Genomic DNA, 22,665 nt, shown 5'->3' with positions numbered 1-22,665 from the left:
CGTAAATTATCTACTTATCTAGGACACTTTAATAGCACTTCAATGTCATGTGTGTACCCGTCAAAGTTCAAGTTTAGGCACCTGGATAAATAAAACAAAATGGTCACAGCTACACTGAGCACCTGGATACCCTCAGGTTGATAAGCCCCCCTTTACAAGTACTGTTTGATTGATTAATTGAGCGTGAATTGTTTTTTGTGGAAGCACACAACTTCTGTCCAATCAAAAAGTACTTCTGGTTCCCAACATGAGGACTCTCTCATGATGCTCACATAATTGTCTGGCAACAGCCGCACTGTCAGGCCAGACCATAAAAACCACCTAGGCACGGGTTCTCACAGCTTATTGCTCACACAACTATGCTGCATTTATGCAAGCAAAATTACCAAAAAAGGTGTGTTTCTAGTACACAAAAGAGGATGTTCTGGTGTGAATGTATGTTATGACTAGGTCTAAATATTACAAAGAAATCAACTTTAACATTTTACATATTAGGTCATTGTGGATTCTGCTGTGGCTTTACATGTTTTGCGTTCCTTTTAATGATATGTAAGCAGTGCATGCAAGGAATGTTGACAGTCTCTGGGGAGGGAAGTTCTAGAGGGTGGAAGTTGGAGGCTTGGAGCAGAGGTGGGCTGCTGACAATGTTGATGGTGCTGTACTTATGCAATAAATGCCTTTCCAAAACATTGCTGTCTTTGCATCATAACAGATTCCATTCCATTAATCAGTTTCTAGTCATTTAGAGCATATTTTAGAGCAACTCCAACTTCAGTGACCGTCAATGTTTGATTTTGGCTTCAGGTTATAGAAAGAGTCAGTGGGCCGTATTCACCAAGGTAATTTTGTTTGTAAATGTATATGACAGGCATACTTGTTAGAAATTGGGTTACTGATTGACTGGGGTGTGTGTCTTGGTCAAGCAGCAACCATGCCACTATCCTAGTCAGGGTAAGGCACAAGCAACCCCAAATTAACCTGTACTCAACCCTCTGGTAGTATGGCACAGAGCAATCAGGCTTAACTTAGAGGCAATGTGCAAAGTATTTGTACAACACTTCAAACAGTAAAACAGTCAAAACACCACACAAAAAGTATTCCATACTCAGTTGGAAAATAGAATTTAATTTAATAAATAAAACAGGACCAAAACTACAATCAGTAAAACCGAAGTTATTAATTTTTAAAGATTAAATTACAATATAGTGCATATAACCATAAAGCGCCAACCGAGGTTATCTATTCATGCTGGACAGGGTCAAAGTCAAAAGTTCAGGCCGACCGCAATGGAGCATGGGTCTGATACAGTCCCAGATTAGTCCCACTGAAGGTTTACCTACTCACGTTTTGTGCCAAGAATCCTGTTCTCATTGGAGGGGGTCACGGGCAAGGAGAGCATCAAAGGCAGTGATCGGAATGGCGCATGGAGCAGGCCGTGCATCGTAGAAGGGAGGCTGGAAGATGATTTAAGTTGGAAGTCCCACATGAGCGTCGATGATGCTTCACAAAGAAACAGGCTGGCGGTGGCTCATGCTGGTTTTCGGTGCGAGAGGCAGGCCCATTTGCGATCACGAAGAGCCCAAAACCTTTATTGAAGAGTACACTGAGCTACACAAAGGGTCGAGGACCTGAGGGGCACCTACTGGGGGTCTGGAACTCACTGAAGATGGGTCTTGGAGCTGTTGGAGAGCCCGGTATGTCTGTGAGGCTCAGATCTGAGGCTCAGCACACAGATCAGTGTGCAGAGTCCTAAGGCCAGAAACAATTAAATCAATAAAAATAGGAAGTCTGAAGGCAAAAGGTTAGGGGTCAACCACGCCAAGGGTGCCAGGTCTAACAATACCTTGTTTAGACCAGCCACAATATTCTGGCGGATGTGCAAGCCCATCCACAAGTGTTGAGAACTTTGACATTAGTGTGGAGATCACTGCAACGATAAATCCCATTCAAGAGTGGGAAGTGGGAGATACAAGGCATGGTCTACTATGTATGTTTAGGAACTCCCACAAACATGTACATTTGTGGGCATTCTTAAACTGCGATTCAACATTTCCTATCCTGGAAAGGGCTGCAGTAACTTCGAGATGAGAACTCCACACAGCAAGAATACCAGCCTGTTGTAAAAGTCACTTGACCTTCTCAGGACTGCACCTGGAAACCTGTGCTTGAAATAGCTTTCCAATGATACTCCTACCTTTTTTGTGAATCTATAAGTCTACAATTAGCAATGTTGCCACATGCATATTGGTTCTTAGTCAGTAATGGTGTGTCCTGTATGTCACAACTCTAGCAGTGCAGGTAACAGCCTTTTGGCGTCGAATTTTATTTTAGAAATTGAGGACTACATTTACAAAGATATAGTGATATCTGTTTTCATGTCGATCTGCAACTTTTGAATTTTGAAAATGTAAATACATAGGAGGAATGTCCAGGTAAGCATCTTGAGTGCTGTGTGATGGGCTTCATAGATAGGATCATGCTGTCTGGCTTACCATTTGAGTAGTGGCATCTGGTGACATTTGAAAGTGGTGGGGATGTAAAAGTTTGTGACGAGTGCTTAGTGGCGAGCGAGCGCAGCGAACAAGCCTGACTGTCATAAGGTGGGGGCTTGGGGGTTCTCCCCCGAGAAAGATTTGAAAAAAGAGTCTGCAAATCATGCATTTTCAAACCTGTTTGTGAAGGTCAGAAGGTTAATAAAGCAATTGTGAAAGTGTAGTTAAGACATCAATAAAGAGATTTTATATGATAATGACGTAGTTAGCTGCTTATTCAGTATAACCTCAGAATTTTATAATAGACTTTCAGATAACACTGCTGAGTACCTCACAGATTTTTTTATTTATTGATATTCCCTTACAAATTAAATCTGCTCAGCAAATACAAGTCATTTTCAGACTGGACACAATCAGACAGCAAGGAATAAACATTAAGAGGCAGTATGGTGCCCTACAAGGCACTGTTCATCTCATTCAGGGGATGAAGAAATATATTCACATCACCCCCCATCCTTGTTCAGAGTCCAACTGCAGTCATATCACCATGAACATCACGGTCCAGGTCTGTATAACTTTGTTGCAATTGATCTCATCATCACCCCAACTTATTTTTTGTATTGTATTGTAGATGCATTTATATAGCGCTGCCTACCCTTGGAAGTGCCAGAGCACTCGAGGATGGGTAGTACAGTACTCCAGCAGCACCATGGATGGAAAAGCGTGTGTCCAAAATGGCATGTAAGGGTAGTGCTACTGCCTTGGGAAACAGATGTGTACCTTTGCTCCATTTATGCATGGTCTTGAAGTGAAAAGAGTGAGGAACTGCTGTTGTCAGTGTGGGCCGCTATTTCGGGCAGAGTGCTGGTCGATTTGGGCTATGTCTGTGCAGTTCAGTTCAGGTGCAGCCAGCGGCCCAGTGGGGGCCTGTGCTGCCTTTTGGGAGGCAGACGGGCCTCTATTACCTCCCTTTGACCAACGAGGTGAAGGTGTCATAACTAGTCCCTCACTGGGCTGGCCCATTAAAGTATGCAGATTGAGGGCCAGGGTCCTCGGCTAGTCAGTAAAGGCATGCACAAACGTGGGAAACTACAATTCTCTATCATATGAAGGAACTCTCTCGACCGGAGAATGCCCAGAGGCCAAGGCTCTCTACCGGACCATTTTTGGCATTAGACTAATCTGTGCTTTTTGTACAAATACAATACAAAACACTTATTGCTGTTTGTGTGGCACAAAAGTGCTGTATTTTGGAATGTACCAAGTAGCAGAACCCTATAAAGTTTGTCTCTGGCGCTATATCTTCATAATGCACATAGACTTTATAATTGACTCGCAATATCCAAGGCATTTAAATATGACAACATAAACAGATGGCAAGAGACAAAAATTCACAAAGGCAAACAGACACTAAAACACAAACATTTTGATATATGCATACAAATATCCCAGAGGAAAACACACAGGGAATGTAATCATCAGCCCATTAGAATGCCTGTGACAGAAAGAAGCAGGCATAATGTTGACACACTTGAATATAATGTTCAACAAGCAAAAATAACACACTCAAACCTCAAAGGAATTCACAACGCCCCACTGTGACTATGCTCTTAAATTGCCTTGCCAAAGTAAAAAGGCAAAGTTTTACAGAATCTAGCAAAATGCTGCATTGGAATGAACGGCAGGCTCAGAAACAGCTCCAGAAATGAATGTTAGTGCTGCTGCAAAAACAGTTCTACAGCAATGAAGAAATCGTGAACTTTTGGCAACATCTCTCCGCCTGCCCCAAATCCGCAGTTCTGGCATCTTTGGGGCCATTGATTTAACCCATCAATCCCGTGGCTATATTACATAATTCAAGTGACTCCGAATGAAAACGCAAAGGTCATTGTATTAATTCAAATTTCTCTATTTAAATGAAAGGACACATGCTTGTTACTTTGCATTTGTGGTGTTCCCCAGCAAAATGTCAAAGACCGACAGAGGCAGACAGCATTTGTAAAGTGCAGTAAACTGTGTTGTATTTATCTGGATACTTACTCCCTGGCTGCTCAGCCATTGGGAATGTGGTGCATGGAATGTTGGTGTGAGAGTCTTGAATGGAATGTTTGCGTGCCTGGATGCTGGAGTGTGTCAGTTGGAGTATGGGCTGAGCAGCAGGCAGACTGCTCCTGGTGGGGCTGTATCGCTGTAACTCTACATTTCATCTACTTGTAACTAACTCAATAAATCTATCTGAAATAGGCTACCTGGAGTCAGTTACTAAAGAAGCAGGCTGAATGCCGGTCTGCAGCGAAGAGTGTCAAATATCTGTATTATAGCACATTGCCATCAGCTGATTTGTAGCTTGGGTTCCAGAGCACTGAGAGCAGTACACAGGAGACGTAGTCTACAACGAATGCGATACAATGCATTCCATTACAATGCGGTCATTGTACATTACGGAGGTAGGTGAGGGTTTAAGTACGCACAAGTAATGCACTGTACTAATGACTTACTAGGAAATCATATATGGCAATCAGGTAGGAACCAAATGCCATTACATTTCAGACACTGATAGGTTTGTATCTGTTTGTGTTTTTGGTGTGTGTGTGTTTGTGAAACACCTGTATCAGTGTGTTTAGGTGTGTTCATGTGACTCAAAAGCTGCAAAGGGTCAGCACTCACAGTGATGTAATCCTATGTGAAGCATGCAGCTAAATAAATGCCTTATTTTTGTTAAATCTGGTATTTTTTAGCGTGGTTTTCCCAGGCTTTTTGCTTCTAAACTCCTGTTTTGACTGTGTGCTGAACTTCGTGTTTGATGCTTTTAGTACAATGGGCACTTTAGCACTGCTGACCAGTTCTAAAGGGCATGTGCATGGGCTCAGTGTCTGAAATGTAATGGCATTTGGTTCCTACCTGATTGCCATATATGATTTCCTAGTAAGTCATTAGTACAGTGCATTACTTGTGCCGCGGGCCTGTAAATTGAATGCTACTAGTGGGCCTGTCGCACTGATTGTGCCACCACATTAGCAGCCCTTCAACCTGGTCTCAGGTCTGCCACTGCAGAGCCTGTGTGCACAGTTTTAAATTGCCATGTCGACTTGACAGGTTCACCTACTTGCCAGGTCCAAACCTTTCCTTTTATTACATGTAAGGCACCTCTAAGGTTCTATGTAGGTCCATGGGCAAGGTGCTGTGTATTTAAAAGGTAGGACATGTGCTTTTAAGTTTTACATGTCCTGGTAGCGAAAAACTGCTAAATTTATTTTTGACTATAGCAAAGCCTATCATAGGCTAACATTGGAGCTGCCTTGTTACCCTTTACAAGTGTATCTTCCAATTTAGAGCGGATAGAGAATTTGAGTTTGATGTCTCTGGACTCACAATTTAAAAACACATCTTATAGTGCAGCTGGTTTTTAAATTTAAGGTCTGAAAAATGACACCATATACTCTGAATGTGTAAGAAAAGGAGGTATCCCCGACTAAAGTTCCTAAATCGGGATCACTGAAATGTTTGAAAAAACGAATATTTAGGAACAAAGATTTCAAATGGACGCTGACTGACAACAAAGAATACTGACTATGGATTGAAAATACACATTAGAATATGTCGTAAAAAGGGGTACTTTATTCAATAATATGATTATTAGGGATCTGACTTTTTAACATTCATTCTCGATCCAACGTTGATGTACTATGAACACTTCTGGACAGAGAACATTCTGCCAGGAAGAAGAGCTGCTGGACTTCCAGGAGGGACTGCCACTTTGTTGCTTGCTTTGCTGTGTTGGCCTGCTGCTTCTTACCTGGGAGTAAGAGAACTGGACTTTGCTCTTTGTGTCCTGCTTTCTTAACACCTTGGATGCTCATGACGAGCTCAGCTTATCATGAGCCATGGTGCACGTGTGCTCATGATGAGCTGAGCTCGTCATGACCGTTAGAACGTTCGCACACTGGGCAAATTCCCCTGCTGTGCGAGCGTTCTAATGAAATGGGTGTGGTCATGACGAGCTCAGCTCGTCATGAGCACACGACCACCGTGGCTCATGACGAGCTGAGCTCGTCATGAGCACCGGGGCGCTGAGCGCGCCCCCCTCCCCCCAGCACAGCGGGGGAATATGCCCCGCACGGAAGGGGTTACATTTCTCTAAGGGTTTGAGTTGAGTTTGCCTCCTGTTGAAAATCTCACGGCCATCAAAGACTTTATCTGCATCTTGCTACCAGCACCTGGTTTCCTGTGCTTTGAGTCCTGACCTGCCAAGTGGTGCCAAACCCACTCCTGGACCCTAGGAGGTGATCTGGTGCTGCAACCAAGAGATCGATGCATTAACTCCAAGCGTTAGTTTGGAACCGGAGCATTCCTGTGAAATCGATGCATCGATGCAGACCGCAATGAAGCCGTAGTCCCAGCTCGATGATACATTGTATCAAAACACACCTTCTCTTCAAATGGAAGAGTTATATATTGTATAAAGACGCACCTTCTCTTCAAATGGAGCAGGGATATATTGTACCAAAATACACCTTCTCTTTAAGTGGAACAGTAATATATTGTATCAAGGCACATCTTCTATTCAGGAGGAACACCAATATATTGTATCAACATACACTTTCTCTTCCAAAAGGGCAGGGATATATGGTATTGAGGCACACCTTCTCTTCAGATGGAAGAGTTATATATTGTATCAAGGCACGCCTTTTCATCAAATGGAACTCTAATATATTGGAAGCAGAGAGCATGGGAGTATTCTCAGGATTTGCCATACATTGTTTATCCATCAAGGTACCCAGTAAGTCACAGGATATATTAAAGGTGTTTCTAATGGGATGGAAAGAGAGAAATCATGCCATCAAGCTCCCTCCTGTGGACAGTGACATTTCAAAGCTCATCACTCCAGATTGGGAAATGTTGCTCTTTTTCAACGTAGCGCTGTGGCCACAGTGAACACTTGTGCTCCTTTATGACTTTAGCTATTTCCACAAACACTACCTGCCATATGTGTTCCCTTCACCCTTCCCACGAAGGTCTGTCAGGTAAACGCCTGAGGTTCTCTGGTGACCCGCGCCAACGTCTTGTAGGGAATATAAGACATTTGTGACCTCGTCTCCGAGAACTGATGACTTGAAACCTAAAGGTTCTCTTAACTGACCAGAAGAGCCTCCAACATCCCACCATCAGCCACACACCCCGTCACCTGGCAGGTTGCAGAAGGCTCCTCTTGGTTCCAACAGCACAGTTAACTTGTAACACCCAACCTGTAACATTCCCCATATCCTCCATTCTCTCCTGTCATATCACTTCCTGACAAATCCAAAAAGTGCGTTTTAACAGGTTTATGCACATTCCACAGATTGGTATGCTTAATAACCTACATGATTGAGGAACTCTGAAGTGGTCACATAAGGGGTGCTCTGCACTCTATAGAAACGGAGGATTAGGGATGTGTCCCTCTCAGCATCAGCTGACAATATGCATCAGTGAGTTCAGCGCTCGCTGATCAACCTGCAGATCACAGGTTCGAACCCCAGTAGCCATAACATCACTTTTCAACCTTCCATGAAAATGGGGCCACACAATTGGAAAGAGGTGTAACCTTTTATTTTCAATATAAAAAGATAATAATTTTTATTTGGTTTAATCCGAAGCGCTGGCACATGTAAGCTCATCTGAAGCAAAGCCTTACACTTTTTATAAAAAAAATTAGGATGCACAGAACATTAACCTGAAAGTTGCGTCTTGTCAACATGTTCTATTTCTAGAGGCTGGCTCTTCATTAACCTGAGTGCTCGCGCCGTTGCACCGTCACATCATTACATTTCTGGATGGAATACTGCAGCACAAGACACTTTGTAGGCTTTCAGCGGTGTAATTGGCTCTTACATTTGGGCCAGTTGCTGTAATAATTCTGCACACTGCCTGTATTTCCGAAAGTGTCTATTGCTCCTTGCAAATTCGAGTTCTGGAAAACAAGGCTCTGTCACAACTGGCCTGTGCACCCTTTCCAGGTTACCTTGTGACTGTCGTCACCTGGCAGCCAGGAGACGAACTTAAGATCACACCTGAAGCATTAAGGCTGAAGACCGTGCAGCTTGTAATTGAATTATATAGTAAGAATTGACCTGCGGGTAAATCATAATCATTTGCCAAATTCTCGAATGGTATCAAAGCGCCTTCTGTATAGAGATCGCCTAATGTGCTGAACGCTGCTTCATGCCAGTGTGTAAGTTCCCCGTTAGAGGTGCTCAATGGGCCCCTAGGCGTCCCCAAAAGTAGTAGCGATGGGGCGTAGGGGGTTGTATCTTTTGTAAGATATAGGCTCCTCTTATAGCAGCAGTGTGCCAAGGCCAGATAGATCTGTAACGGGCGTGATGATCGAGTAATGGGGTGAAAAAAGTGATATATTTGGGATTGGGGATTCACACTTCAGCAAGTCTCTTTCTACACTGTACCAGCTGTGCTATCCCATCTCAGTTCTATTTATTACCTTAACTCACTGTAAGGTTATCTGAAGACGGTATGATCCAATTTGCTCCTTTCATTTCTTTTGTCAACAGCAAAGAGTACTCCTCTATTTATTTCACATTTGGGTGACGTCCAACGTGGAGAAGAGTACAACTAACACCTTAGAAATGTTTTAAAGTGGATCCAGATGTGCTTTTGGGACATCCGACTATAAGGTCCAAGCAAGGTTCCTCGGGAAATTAAACACTTGGTGATGGCCTGATGTGCTTGGCAGGACATGAGTTTAAATCCAAGCACGGCCAACTCAGGCTTTCATCCTTCTGAGGCTGAAAATCTGAGCACCATTTAACTCTGTAATATTGACACCTTTTGCGGAATGCTATAATGTCAAAAGTGTGGCTGTAAATGCTGCAGAAAAAGATAGTTATGACCATATCATCCACCAGAAGAAGCAAATGAAACTCTACGGATTAAACAAAATTAATACTAATTGACACAATTACACAATAATAAACATTTAAGGGCAGCAACAAGAATTTTCATTAGCGAAGTTGAAAAGATAGCTAACAACTAAAGTAATAGCAGATTGGTTCAGTAGAAACTATTTGTAGCTGTTTTTACTGCTAATCCAGATGTTAGCTGGTCCAGGAGCTATTGATAGTAAGACAGCAAGGGTCTCAACCACTGCATGGGAACGCACCTCCCTTTTAGATGTGACAGATAACATTTAATGCTTGTTGAAAAAGGGCCACGTAGTCATGTTAATATCGTTGGGATCGTCTCCAGCAAGGGGCATATGTTATCCGCAGTCGTGGGAGACGGTTTACGTACTGTTTCATTGTATGCTGACGATTTACTATTGTACCTAAGGGACCTGCATAATATCCCTGTTACCATAGCGGACACGCTTCAGGAGCTTGAGACAGTGTCGGGTCTCCGGGTGAATTGGGCAAAGTCAGGCCTGTATCCATTCCGTGAGGACACAGCGAAACCAATCTACTCATGAACAACTCTTCTCTCCGATGGTACGCAGCTACGTTTCGGTATCTATGCATCTTCATATACCTGCTGTCAGAGCCCAGATTCAATTCTGGAAGTCACTCCACCTGAATGTGATGGGTATAATCACACTGACCAAGATGACGATACTAACAAAACTATTGTGCTATTTTTCGAACCTCCCGGTCTATGTTCCGACCAGAATCTTTCGTGACCTTGAACAACTGACCCGAGATCTTTATTTGGAACAAGGGCTGGCCCGCATTACACTATGGAAATTATATGCCCCCACCAATAAGGGAGGCTTGGTGGTTCCTAATATGGAATTGTATTACTTGGCGGCGCAATAACAATGGGTGACAAGATGGTTTGCAGGTAAGGGACGCATCATTGAATGTTACATCCAAAGAACCACACGGGTGTCGCCCTTGATGAAATAATCTATAGACACCTGTTTTAAGAGATACATTTTGAGTTCTATATGGATTAACCAACTAGAGATGCTCTTTATTGGTTTGCACTACATTTGGTCGCTAGCTTTCATATTCAGATCTATGTACACAGTGGTATATTTTACTTGTATAGTTAGTCTTTTTAATTTGAGGATCGTGCTAAAATGATTGGTCAATAGGACTTTTTAAATGGTTTTGTATATACAAATTGTTTTATAAATGTTGTAGAACATACTATTATTGATTTTATTAAAGACACATGGTATTTTTCAAATTTAGTTACGTTGTTATTGATGTCACTTGTCTACCTTTGAGGAATTGAACCTGTTTTGAATGGATGCATGATGTAGCCGACTGTGAGTTATTGGTTAAGGTAACCTTCCACCATCAACACTGATTGGTGGGGATCTTAACAGTCCCAGGAGAAATCCTTTTATTTGACTTACCAGTGGTGCCCCTTCTCTTGGGTTTGGGGTCACTCCCATTTGATTTTCACCACAAGGGTTTAGAAGACACAGCCACTGCATAGTCACCTTGGTCTCAATCCCAAATATATCACGTGTTTCACCCCATTACTCGATCATCATGCCCGTTACAGCTCTATCTGGCCTTGGCACACTGCTGCTATAAGAGGAGCCTATATCTTACAAAAGATACAACCCCCTACGCCCCATCACTACCACTTTTGGGGACGCCTAGGGGCCCATTGAGCACCTCTAACGGGGAACTTACACACTGGCATGAAGCAGCGTTAAGCACATTAGGCGATCTCTATACAGAAGGCGCTTTGATACCATTCGAGAATTTGGCAAATGATTATGATTTACCCGCAGGTCAATTCTTACTATATAATTCAATTACGTGCTCACTTTGCACAGCATTGGGCGGCATCACTATCAAACCGGAGACACACCTCTTAATGTAATTCTTGCAGGTTATGGGGGATATATGATGTTACCACGCGAGCGTTACCACGACCTACCATTACAACGGGGTAGTAACAACGCAAGTCGTTACAACGACTTGCTTTGGGGGGGCGCAAATTTAAAACATTTAATTTACTATTCCAACACCAGTCCCCGTGGATAGTAGGGAATGTGTTGGGATAGTAAATTAAATGATTTACTATCCTCGAGTGCCCCCCAGCGCAATTCGTTGTAACAACTTTCGTTGTTACAACCGCGTGGTAATGGTAGTTCGTGGTTCCGCGCGCGTTGTAAGCGTTGCATACCGGTTATGGGCAATGGATCACACATGGTACACTGGCTAGTTGAAGCGCTACTTATCCACACAATGAAACCCATGACGGCCCTCCAACTGCGATGGGAAGCAGACAGAGGAAAACAATGGACAGACCGAGAGTGGGACACAATCCTAGCAAATCCCACTACTGTTCTGAGAAACTCTAAGTTTCAACTAATTCAGACATATATAACACAAAGGGCATACCTCTCCCCGGGCAAATTAAACAAATACTTTCACACCAATACTGCGGCATGCCCGCACTGTCTACACACAGATGCGGACCTCCTACATATGCTTTGGTTCTGCGCTTCCCTGTATACCTATTGGCAGGAAGTCATCACAGCACTTGAAACATGCACCAACAAGACAACCACGCGCACATGGGAGGTCTGCATATTAGGCCTTTATCCCAGATCAAGACAAAGAGAGTCACGTTGCGACTTATTGACCTTGGCTTGGTAGTCGCAAAGAGGTTAATAACGAAGAGATGGAAACACACTGACTCTCCCGTTGTCAATAGTTGGAAAACATCACTCCTAGTGTGGGCACATCACTACACAGAGAAGAAATAGCTGAACTACGCAAATACTCTATTGCACAGTGTTGGGATACTGTACTTTTGAATTTAACGCGCATGGACAGGGAGAGGAGAAACGGATCCTCGTAAGCAGCTGATGGACGGGAAGAGGTTACGGGCTCGCAGCCACGTAATGACAGGCTCAAGTTGATGTCAGGGATTGCCACTGGGGAAACGGGCCACAGTCACAGTACATGAACGACACTAGTGGGGAAACATAGGCCCCTGTTGGGACAGACCTGTGTGGTCAAGAGAAAACGACGACAAGGATGCAAAGGGTATGAAGCATACGCACTATATGTACACCGACCCAGGAGTAACCTGTAGATAATGTCTTTGTTAGTTTGTTAGATTCTAAATAAATATTATATTTTGCATCATCCCTTTGATTTGACTACACGCTTTAGTACAGATGTTTGCGTGTAAATCAGCTGGACATACAGAATAGATATATACGGCTCAGTAAGACACGCATTGGCAGTGAAAATGACATTTGTTTGCCACGTACAATGTAATTTATTGTCCTTCACTACATATATTTTTGCTGTTATTCTGCAATTCAGAAAAAATTGAAAATGCAAATAAAGATATTAAAAAAAAATAGTTGTCCGCAGTAGCAACAAGGCTTCTTCTAATCAACGCTCAAGTCTTCTTTAGGCAGAAAACTCAAATGGATTAGTTTTTCAATATACAAACTCAGGTGGAAAATGCAACAAACACATATTCTACTTTCGAATCTGTTGAAACACGTATCCTGCCTAATTATATGAAATTTAAAATTTGTTGTCATAGGGAAATTCGTGAACACTCGACTAAACTACGGGAATTCTCTGTATCTATGCTTTATAATTTCAATAGTTTTTTTATTCATTTGGAAGCAGTGGCGGCTGGCTAGTATCGAGGGTGGTAATGGGGGGCACAGAAAAAGATAATTAAAATAGACTTACCATGGCGAGTTGCAGTGCAATGTCCTCCTCCCTCAGGTGTCTTCACAAGAAGCTCTGACACAGGAAACTGAATGACCCAATCCTGGTGCCGCTTTCACGGCATGAAAGCAGCCCCAAGATTGGATAGAGTGGGCTCTCCCATCTAGGGTGACCAACCGTCCGTAAATTTCATGGACAGTCTGTAATTTTGGCTGTCTGTCCGTTGTCCGTGAAGGATTCTTTAACGGACGCCATTTGTCCGTAATTTTAACCGGGCACAGCTTGCCCCCAGCTCCCTTCTTGACTCCGATGCTGTATGAAAGCTCAGACCCCCAGCAGCACTGTAGAGGCACAGCGGGATGGCAACCCTCACACCTCCAGCCCTTGATGAGCTGTTAAGAGGTGCTTGAAGGTGACAGAGGGAGGGGCTGCAGGTTCAGGAGCAGGGGGCATCCATTCACATGCAAACAGCCCTGAATGCGTCTTGTATCTGCTATTTAGAGGGGGGATCACACATTCCATTTCTACCCAGGGCCCCAAACATCCTAGACTCGGCCAGATTACACCCTGCCCTGATTACACCGAGGCAGCACCTGCTTCTCTTCACCAAGCTTAATTACTGTCACTAATTTGTAAGCAAACCTCGGTTCTTCAAACATGCACAATGTAATACAATAAAGAAATGGCACAATCGCACCCACACTGATTAACAAAGTATAGAGGACAATCAGTTCAATCAGTTCTCTTAGAGTATCTCCTGTAAGTACTGTATATCACAGTGGGGGATGGCATTTTGGACAGAGAGCCTGTCTTCTCGTTGTATTGTGCAGGAGGGGCGAGAAGCCCAAGATGATACTAGAATACTGCATGCCCACCCCTGTGCCCACCCTGGTGGATCACGTTCCCTCTCCTGTGATGACTCCTGCTCTTGTCCCCCCATGTGGTGGCTCCAGTCCACCCCCCGCCTGTGATGGCTCCTGCCCCCCATGTTGTGGCTCCAGTCCACCCCCGCCTGTGATGGCTCTTGTCCCCCCCTGTGGTGGATCCTGTCTCCGCCCTGGTGGCTTCTGTCCCAGTCCTGGAATGTCTCCTGCAGCGAGGGTGAAGTTCTTGATGGGCCTCTTCTCAAAAGGGCTCAGCTCAAATTTAACATGGAAAGGTGGGCGAGTAAGTAAGTGAAGGGATGTGTGAATGGCTGGATGAATTAGTGAAAGGGTGAATGGATGAATGAAAGATTGAATAAATGGATAATGAGAGAGGATAGATGGATTGATGAGTGAGGGGAAGGATGGAGAGAAAATGTAAATAGCTGGATGTATGGGTGGAAGGGTAGCTGGATGATTGATGAAGGGAAAGATGGATAAGGGGAAGGATGATGGATGGAGGGGAAGGATGGATGGATGAGGGGAAGGATAAATAGATTAGGGGAAGGATGGATGGGTGGATGGATGGAGGGGAAGGATGGATGGATGAGGGGCAGGATAAATGGATGGGATGGATGGATGGGTGAGGGGAAGGATGGATGAAAGGAAGGATGGATGAGGGGAAGGATGATGGATGGAGGGGAAGGATGGATGGATGAGGGGCAGGATAAATGGATGGGATGGATGGATGGGTGAGGGGAAGGATGGATGAAAGGAAGGATGGATGAGAGGAAGGATGGATGAAAGGAAGCATGGATGAGGGGAAGGATGATGGATGGAGGGGAAGGATGGATGGATGAGGAGCAAGATAAATGGATGGGATGGATGGATAGGTGAGGGGAAGGATGATGGATGAGGAGAAGGATGGATGGATGGATGGAGGGGAAGGGGATGGATGGATGAGGGGCAGGATAAATGGATGGGATGGATGGATGGGTGAGGGGAAGGATGGATGAAATGAAGGATGGATGAGGGGAAGGATGGATGGATGACGGGAAAGGATGGATGATGAGGGGAAGGATGGATGGATGGATGATGAGGGGAAGGATGGATGGATGGATGGATGATGAGGGGAAGGGTGGATGGATGGATGATGAGGGGGTGGGTGTAAGGATGGATGGATGGATGGATGATGAGGGAATGGATGGATGATGAGGGGGTGGGTGAAAGGATGGATGGATGATGAGGGGAAGGATGTATGGATGATGAGGGGAAGGATGGATGATGAGGGAAAAGGATGGATGGATGATGAGAGAAAAGGATGGATGGATGATGAGGGGAAGGATGGATGGATGATGAGGGGAAGGACAGATGGATGGATTGATGGATGATGAGGGAAAAGGATGGATTGATGATGAGGGAAAAGGATGGATGGATGATGAGGGGAAGAATGGATGGATGATGAGGGAAAAGGATGGATAGATGATGAGGGAAAAGGATGGATGGATGATGAGGGGAAGGATGGATGGATGATGAGGGGATGGATGGATGGATGATGAGGGGAAGGACAGATGGATGGATGGATGATGGGTGGGTGAAAGGATGGATGGATGGAGAGTGGGTGAAAGGATGGATGGATGGATAAGTAGGTGGGTGAAAGGATGGATGGATGATGAGTTGGTGGGTGAAAGGATGGATGGATGGATGATGAGTGGGTGGGTGAAAGGATGGATGGATGAGTGGGTGGGTGGATGGTGGGTGGGTGAAAGGATGGATCAGTGGATTGGATGGTGGGTGGGTGAAAGGATGGATGAGTGGGTGGGTGGATGGTGGGTGGCTGGATGATGGGGGGTAGGTGGATGAGTGAAATGATGGATAGATTGATGGATTGATAAGTGCAAGGGTGAATGAATGGACATATGAGTGAAAGGGTGGGTGAGGGTGTGGATGAAGGTAATGGATGAGTGAAATGATAGATGGAGGGATACATGATGGATAGGTTTGCAAATGGTTGAATATGTTTGGAAATGGCTGGGCTTACTTATATACTATTGCGTGACCTCTGATGTGTCTGTAAAATGTACCTATTGTCCTGAAGTTTTGTCCTGAATTTTGACCTCCTGTCCTGAATTTGTGTCCTGAATTTTGACCCTTTGTCCTGAATTTTTACACTCACCGTCCTGAATTTGCACCAATGCCAGTTGGTCACCCTACTCCCATCACTCATAAGTGCATGGGAGGTCTGGGCGTTCTCTAACCCACTTGTCTAAGAGAGCTATGTTAGAGAACTTTAAAATGCACATGTCTGTTTGGTCAACCCAAGAGAGCCAGCCAATGAGACATGCACATTTTTAATACATAGCTCTCTGCTGCTGCCACTCAGCAATGCTGGCCCCATCCCATCCTGACACTAAGATCAGGACGGGTAGCTGAAAAATAAAACGGTAACAAATTAACTTTATTACCGTTTTATTTTTCAGCTCTTGGGCTTGTGTGGCAATGCTCCTCCGCTCAGTGGAGGAGCTGCCCCTGTTTGGACGAGAATCACGGAGACAAGCAAGCATAACGTTTCACAGAACTGCAAACAGAAGCACATAACATTAGTATCCAGTGATTATTTTATCTATATAAGTAAATGAATACTGTTAGTATAAGATAACAGGTCGATACTTGTGTGTCAAATACTGGTGTTATTTATATCTCTGCATAGATTGATTATGTTATATCATCTACTTAATCTATCTTTATTACACAGCATATATGAAAAAGATATGTCTCTCTTGTTACCATTGAGCCAGAGATATGGTCAGTGCATCCCACTTTCGATTAGATTTGTTTAAACATAAAAGCATTGAAGGGAGATAAAGCAGGCGCTTAGAGAGGGTCTTGGGGGTGAAGGGAGCTCTGCGTCTACATCTGTTAATGAAAAGGGTCTGAGAGGCAAAGGAGCTCTGTGTCTATTGTTCACGAAGAGGGTCTGTGAGGGCAAGGGAGCTCTGTGTCTATTGTTAATGAAAAGGGTCTGAGAGGCAAAGGAGCTCTGCGTCTATTGTTAATGAAAAGGGTCTGAGAGGGCAAGGGAGCTCAGTGTCTATTGTTCATGAAAAGGGTCTAGGAGGGCAAGGGAGCTCTGTGTCTATTGTTCATGAAAAGTGTCTAGGAGGGCAAGGGAGCTCTGTGCCTATTGTTCATGAAAAGGGTCTGAGAGGCAAAGGAGCTCTGTGTCTATTGTTCATGAAAAAGGTCTGTGAGGGCATGGGAGCTCGGTGTCTATTGTAAATGAAAAGGGCCCAGGAGTGCAAGGGAGCTCTGTGTCTATTGTTCATGAAAAGGTTCTGAGAGGGCAAGGGAGCTCTGTGTCTGTTGTTAATGAAAAGGGTCTGGGAGGTCAAGGGAGCTCTGTGTCTATTGTTAATGAAAAGGGTCTGAGAGACAAGGGAGCTCTGTGTCTATTGTTAAGGAAAAGAGAGTCTGAGAGGCAAGGGAGCTCTGTGTCTATTGTTAATGAAAAGGGTCTGGGAGTGCAAGGGAGCTATGTGTCTATTGTTCATGAAAAGGGTTTGAGAGGGCAAGGAAGCTCTGTGTCTGTTGTTAATGAAAAGGTTCTGGGGCAAGGGAGCTCTGTGTCTATTGCTCATGAAAGGGGTCTGGGAGTGAAAGGGAGCTCTGTGTCTACTGTTAATGAAAAGGGTCTGGGAGTGCAAGGGAGCTCTGTGTCTATTGTTAATGAAAAGAGTCTGAGAGGGCAAGGGAGCTCTGTGTCTGTTGTTAATGAAAAGGGTCTGGAAGTGCAAGGGAGCTCTGTGTCTATTGTTAATGAAAAGGGTCTGTGAGGGTAAGGGAGCTCTGTGTGTCTATTGGTAATGAAAAGGATCTGTGAGGGTAAGGGAGCTCTGTGTCTATTGTTAATGAAAAGGGTCTGGGAGGCAAAGGAGCTTGGTGTCTATTGTTAATGAAAAGGTTCTGGGAGTGCAAGGGAGCCCTGTGTCTATTGTTAATGAAAAGGGTCTGGGAGGTCAAGGGAGCTCTGTGTTTATTGTCAATGAAAAGAGTCTGAGAGGCACGGGAGCTCTGTGTCTGTTGTTCCTGAAAAGGGTCTGGGAGGGCAAGGGAGCTCGGTGTCTATTGTTCATGAAAAGGCTCTGGGAGGGCAAGAGAGCTCAATGTCTGTTGTTAATGAAAAGAGTCTGAGAGTCAAGGTAACTCTGTGTCTATTGTAAATGAAAAGGGCCCGGGAGTGCAAGGGAGGTCTGTGTCTATTGTTAATGAAAAGGGTCTTGGAGGGCAAGGGAGCTCTGCGTCTATTGTTAATGAAAAGGATCTGGGAGGGCAAGGGAACTCTGTGTCTATTGTTCATGAAAAGGGCATGGGAGGGCAAGGGAACTCTGCATCTATTTTTAATGAAAAGGGCCTGAGAGTGTAATGGAGCTCTCTGTCTATTGTTAATGAAAAGGGCCTGAGAGGGCAAGGGAGCTCTGTGTCTATTGTTCATGAAAAGGGTCTGGGAGGACAAAGGAGCTCTGTGTCTATTGTTAATGAAAAGGGTCTGAGAGGGCAAATGAGCTCTGTATCTATTGTTCATGAAAAGGGTCTGGGAGGGCAAGGGAGCTCGGTGTCTATTGTTAATGAAAAGGTCCCGGGAGTGAAAGGGAGCTCTGTGTCTATTGTTAATGAAAAGGGTCTGTGAGGGCAAGGGAGATCTGTGTCTATTGTTCATGAAAAGGGTCTGTGAGGGCAAGGGAGCTCTGTGTCTATTGTTAATGAAAAGGGCCCGGGAGTGCAAGGGAGCTCTGTGTCTATTGTTAATGAAAAGGGTCTGTGAGGGCAAGGGAGCTCTGTGTCTATTGTTCATGAAAAGGGTCTGTGAGGGCAAGGGAGCTCAATGTCTGTTGTTAATGAAAAGAGTCTGACAGTCAAGGGAGCTCTGCGTCTATTATTCCTGAAAAGACTGCTCTATAAATCCAGCTGGTTCATTACACCCTGGTTAGTGGCTGCAGAACTTGTATTGCAGGATTATGTCCCCAATGCTACTAGCTCCAAGTGGAGCACAGCATGTATTCCAATTCCTATATTTAGTACAAAAGTGCATATTTGAATAGGTCTCTTCTTCCTCTGCAAGAAAGAACTCTAAGGTGCTGCAGCAGAGTCGTTCTAAACTTGGTCACCGACCTGCTATCGAGGACAGTGAATCAGAACTCCTGCGCCCAGAAAGAGCGTATGTGCAATGTATTGTCCTATTCATTGAGCCTCAAAAGCTAATTTTCAAAATGTAAATCTGCACAAAACATTTCCTTTTTTACCAAATATTTTAGTAGGCATTACCTAGAAACATCAATTCACAAAGGCATTCATGAGTACAGGAAGTAGTATCACAGGACTACTCTTTTACATACTCTTACATGTCTTTGTGAATCAGTCCTGGAGCATTCAGCTACCTACTAGTAAAAGTGCAAACAGGACATAGTCCCTCTATTTGTACAAATTGTTTATACATTTTCTCAGAACTTCCATATTTTATTCTCATTATAGATTTTTAGTGGGCCATTCACAAAGGGAAATTGGTGATAAGTCATTGTACTCAGTGTGGATATGTGCCTTATAGCATGAGGAATGCTCTTCTGCTGCCACAAATGGAGTCCTTCGAGCTCTATTAATACTGTCTATTCCAGCTTGTGAGCTACTGTAGCTCTTGAGCTAACTCTGAGTAGCTCAACTATGTGCAGCCCAGCTTATTAAATTAGAAAGAATTTGCTTCCTGGAATTAATATACATATAAAGAAATTGAAATTATTCTGCACTAATAATATTAGTAGCTGTTAATGTGTTTTATTGAACATAAGTAGCTCTCAGTACAGAAAAGGTTGTGACCCGTGGTATTCAAATACGAATATAATTTTGCCTCTGATAGGGAAGACACCTTTTTGGATCTAGGTTTTAGGCTGCAGACCGTGTCGATAGGAGTAAAAATCTTCTTCATCAAGTCTCATGGAGTCTTGGACCCACTTCAAAGCCAAAGTCAATTCAATGCATCTTAGACCTCAGCCGAGGCTGAAGTGGTAAACACATTGGTCCTACATTTTAAAGCAATTTCCATGTGTGCAAACGTATTTTTGTAATTCACAAACGTCATCTTTCCACACATGAAAGTATTTACTCACACATAGATTTCCACACAATTCTTCTGTAAATGGGGAATCAATGTTGGGAATGCACTGGAAGTCAGTAAACATCCACATGCATACACGTTTGATGGTATTTAAAAAATATGTGTATCCATGCCCAATCCAGGAATTGTTCAGAGATTTATTTGCAGATCAATGGCTTGGCAAAATCCCTTCCCAGGATGAGATGGGGAAGGTTACAGCCCCCAGTATTGTTGGGTACGTAGAAGAAAGGGTTTCTCCGCGGATAATCATATTTTATCTTTGGAGCTGAAAAAAAGGAAATGAAAAGAAAGAAAAAAGCTAGCAAGTGCATTTGCACTAGCCCAGTTTCACTTGCAAGTGAAAATACACCTGAATCTATATTTTCACCTGAAAGGAATTCACAAAACATGTCTAGGATCACACCTACAAAGCAGTGACTGCTGCAGGTTTCCTGGCGAAACCTGCTAAATATTGTGAATTCCAAACATAACTTCAAACAGATGCAAATCTGCACCCTTGCAAGGTAATAACCCTAGGGGTGCTAATTTACAACTCATATTGACAATGAAGCCCATTATGTTCCAGCAATAGCAATGAAGCCTTTCATAAGTGTAGATGTCTGCTGGATAAACATTTCCAACAGATGTTTGGAAATTGTGTTTTCTAAAAACAATATGGTAACTGGCAGTGATGTTAAATTCTACAATCTGTATTCATGACTTGCAGCTCAGTAGTGTATGAAAGCTTCCTGGAACACATCACCATCAATTATGTCAACGTTGCATTGGATCTGCAGTTTTTCTGTCCTGGTGTTCTAAAGGTCTGTGTCAGGTTGTTTTGTGAAAGGGTGTCTTACAGCGCACCTGGGATTGATTCAGTCTACTCAGCAGCTGTGATGCTTCCTTTTTAAGGTGGCAACACATTGCAGGTGGTCCTGAGCCCTCAAAAACAAATGACTGCACACTAAGCAAGTTTGAGCATCCTACTGGTGGGAATTGGAAAGCCAGAGCAGCTGGTGCAGCAAGCAGGATATTTTCCTGACTTGCACCTATTCGCTTTTTTTATAACAATATTTTATTATGAAATCATAACAAGGAAACTGCATTTATTATAAATGTTCTCAGCACGAAAGGTCAAATAATGCAGCATCTCAACAACTGACTCATTGTAGTTTTGCAGCCATCTTTGCATTTCAAGCAGTAATATATTGACACAATTATTTTATTGCATTGCATGTTTACACTCAGCATGTATTTGTGTCTACAGCATTTCAAGGTGGCTTATCATCATTATCATTTCACAATATTTATATCAGGTTTTCCAGTCCACTATGTCATCGACAAGCCTGACATCTTCTCTGGTTTGCGCTAGTCAAAATGTTCCTGCTAAATGCCTTCCTTTAGCCATTCTGAGAGATTTGGTAGTCCAATGTATGTCCAATGACTTGATATCCTTCACCTAACCACCCCCTTTACTACTAATAATTCTCTCTTGTGCATCTTAGATTTGACCTTAAATGGGTTTATTCCCAACAGACATATCTTGGGTTTCTTCTCAATTTGTATTGCAGCTGTGCCCTCAGGAATTAACCATAGTTTAGCTATATATTGCTTTTGTTTTTCGAGTACTGCAATAAAGAAGATTGCCAGCCATTTCAAGTGATCATTTTCTCGTCAAAAAATTCCTGTTATGTGCTAACATATTATTCTGTGCTTTTTGTTATAGGGTGGAGAGCATTGCTATTACCAGGGTCGTATCCGAGGAAACACAGAATCGTTTGTTGCATTATCGACATGCAATGGCCTCCAGTAAGTTTGATTTCATTTCACTCTTTGCTTATCTTTATGTATTAACAAAGGCAACACATGAAAACCAGTATATAACTGTTAGCAGCAGCTTGTGTGAAAGTGTGGTAGAGGAATGGTCCAAGGGAAGCCACAGGTGATATATAAATTAAAATGGACTATGAAAAAAGGCAGCGAAAAATAATGCATTTACTTGAGCACTATTAGAAATTAGAGTTTGCTTTAAAATGTTAAAGGAATTCCAGGCAATATGAAATGTTCTCTTTTTAATCTGAAATGATGGTGATATGAAAATCTCCATCGATATTGTCTGCTGTGGGATCCTCAGCCCACAGAAAAACTCCTGTTGCTGTAGAATACCCCTGAAAAAAGCTCCCCTCTTGCTTTTCCCTCGGATCCTTCACTTGCGCTCACTCACACACTACCTATTATAATTGTTATCACTTTTGCCATTATTATATCTTTCTTGTCCTTTCTTCCACCTTTACAGTTGTTGACTTTAAACCAAAGTAGAACATCAAGAATCCCCGCCAGTGGCTTCTGCCACCAAGTATCACGGGTGGGGTGGGCGGTATAGGAAAATACATTTAAAAAATGGCTTATCTTGCTCGCGGTCCGTGGCCTCATCTCGCGTCGTCCTCTTCTGTGCCTGCTTGAAGCACGAAGCACACAGGCTCCCTCAGCCAATTGCAACGCTGCAATGCAAG

At 43.5% G+C, this 22,665-nt stretch overlaps 1 protein-coding gene across 2 annotated transcripts in view; it reads left to right on the top strand.

Moving 5' to 3' along the window:
* The window catches only part of ADAM22 (ADAM metallopeptidase domain 22), a 1,128,810-nt gene that overhangs the window by 444,430 nt on the left and 661,715 nt on the right, over positions 1-22,665 (top strand). For both annotated transcript variants that reach the window (XM_086941795.1, XM_086941794.1), the window contains exon 5: positions 21,879-21,961. In XM_086941795.1, the coding sequence (XP_086797921.1) occupies positions 21,879-21,961 (83 nt within the window). The remainder of the gene's footprint in view (positions 1-21,878; positions 21,962-22,665) is intronic.

The sequence above is a fragment of the Lissotriton vulgaris genome, chromosome 10 (genome assembly GCF_964263255.1).
Source record: "Lissotriton vulgaris chromosome 10, aLisVul1.2, whole genome shotgun sequence".
Classification (NCBI taxonomy): domain Eukaryota; kingdom Metazoa; phylum Chordata; class Amphibia; order Caudata; family Salamandridae; genus Lissotriton; species Lissotriton vulgaris.
This window is presented reverse-complemented; position numbering and strand designations above follow the sequence as displayed.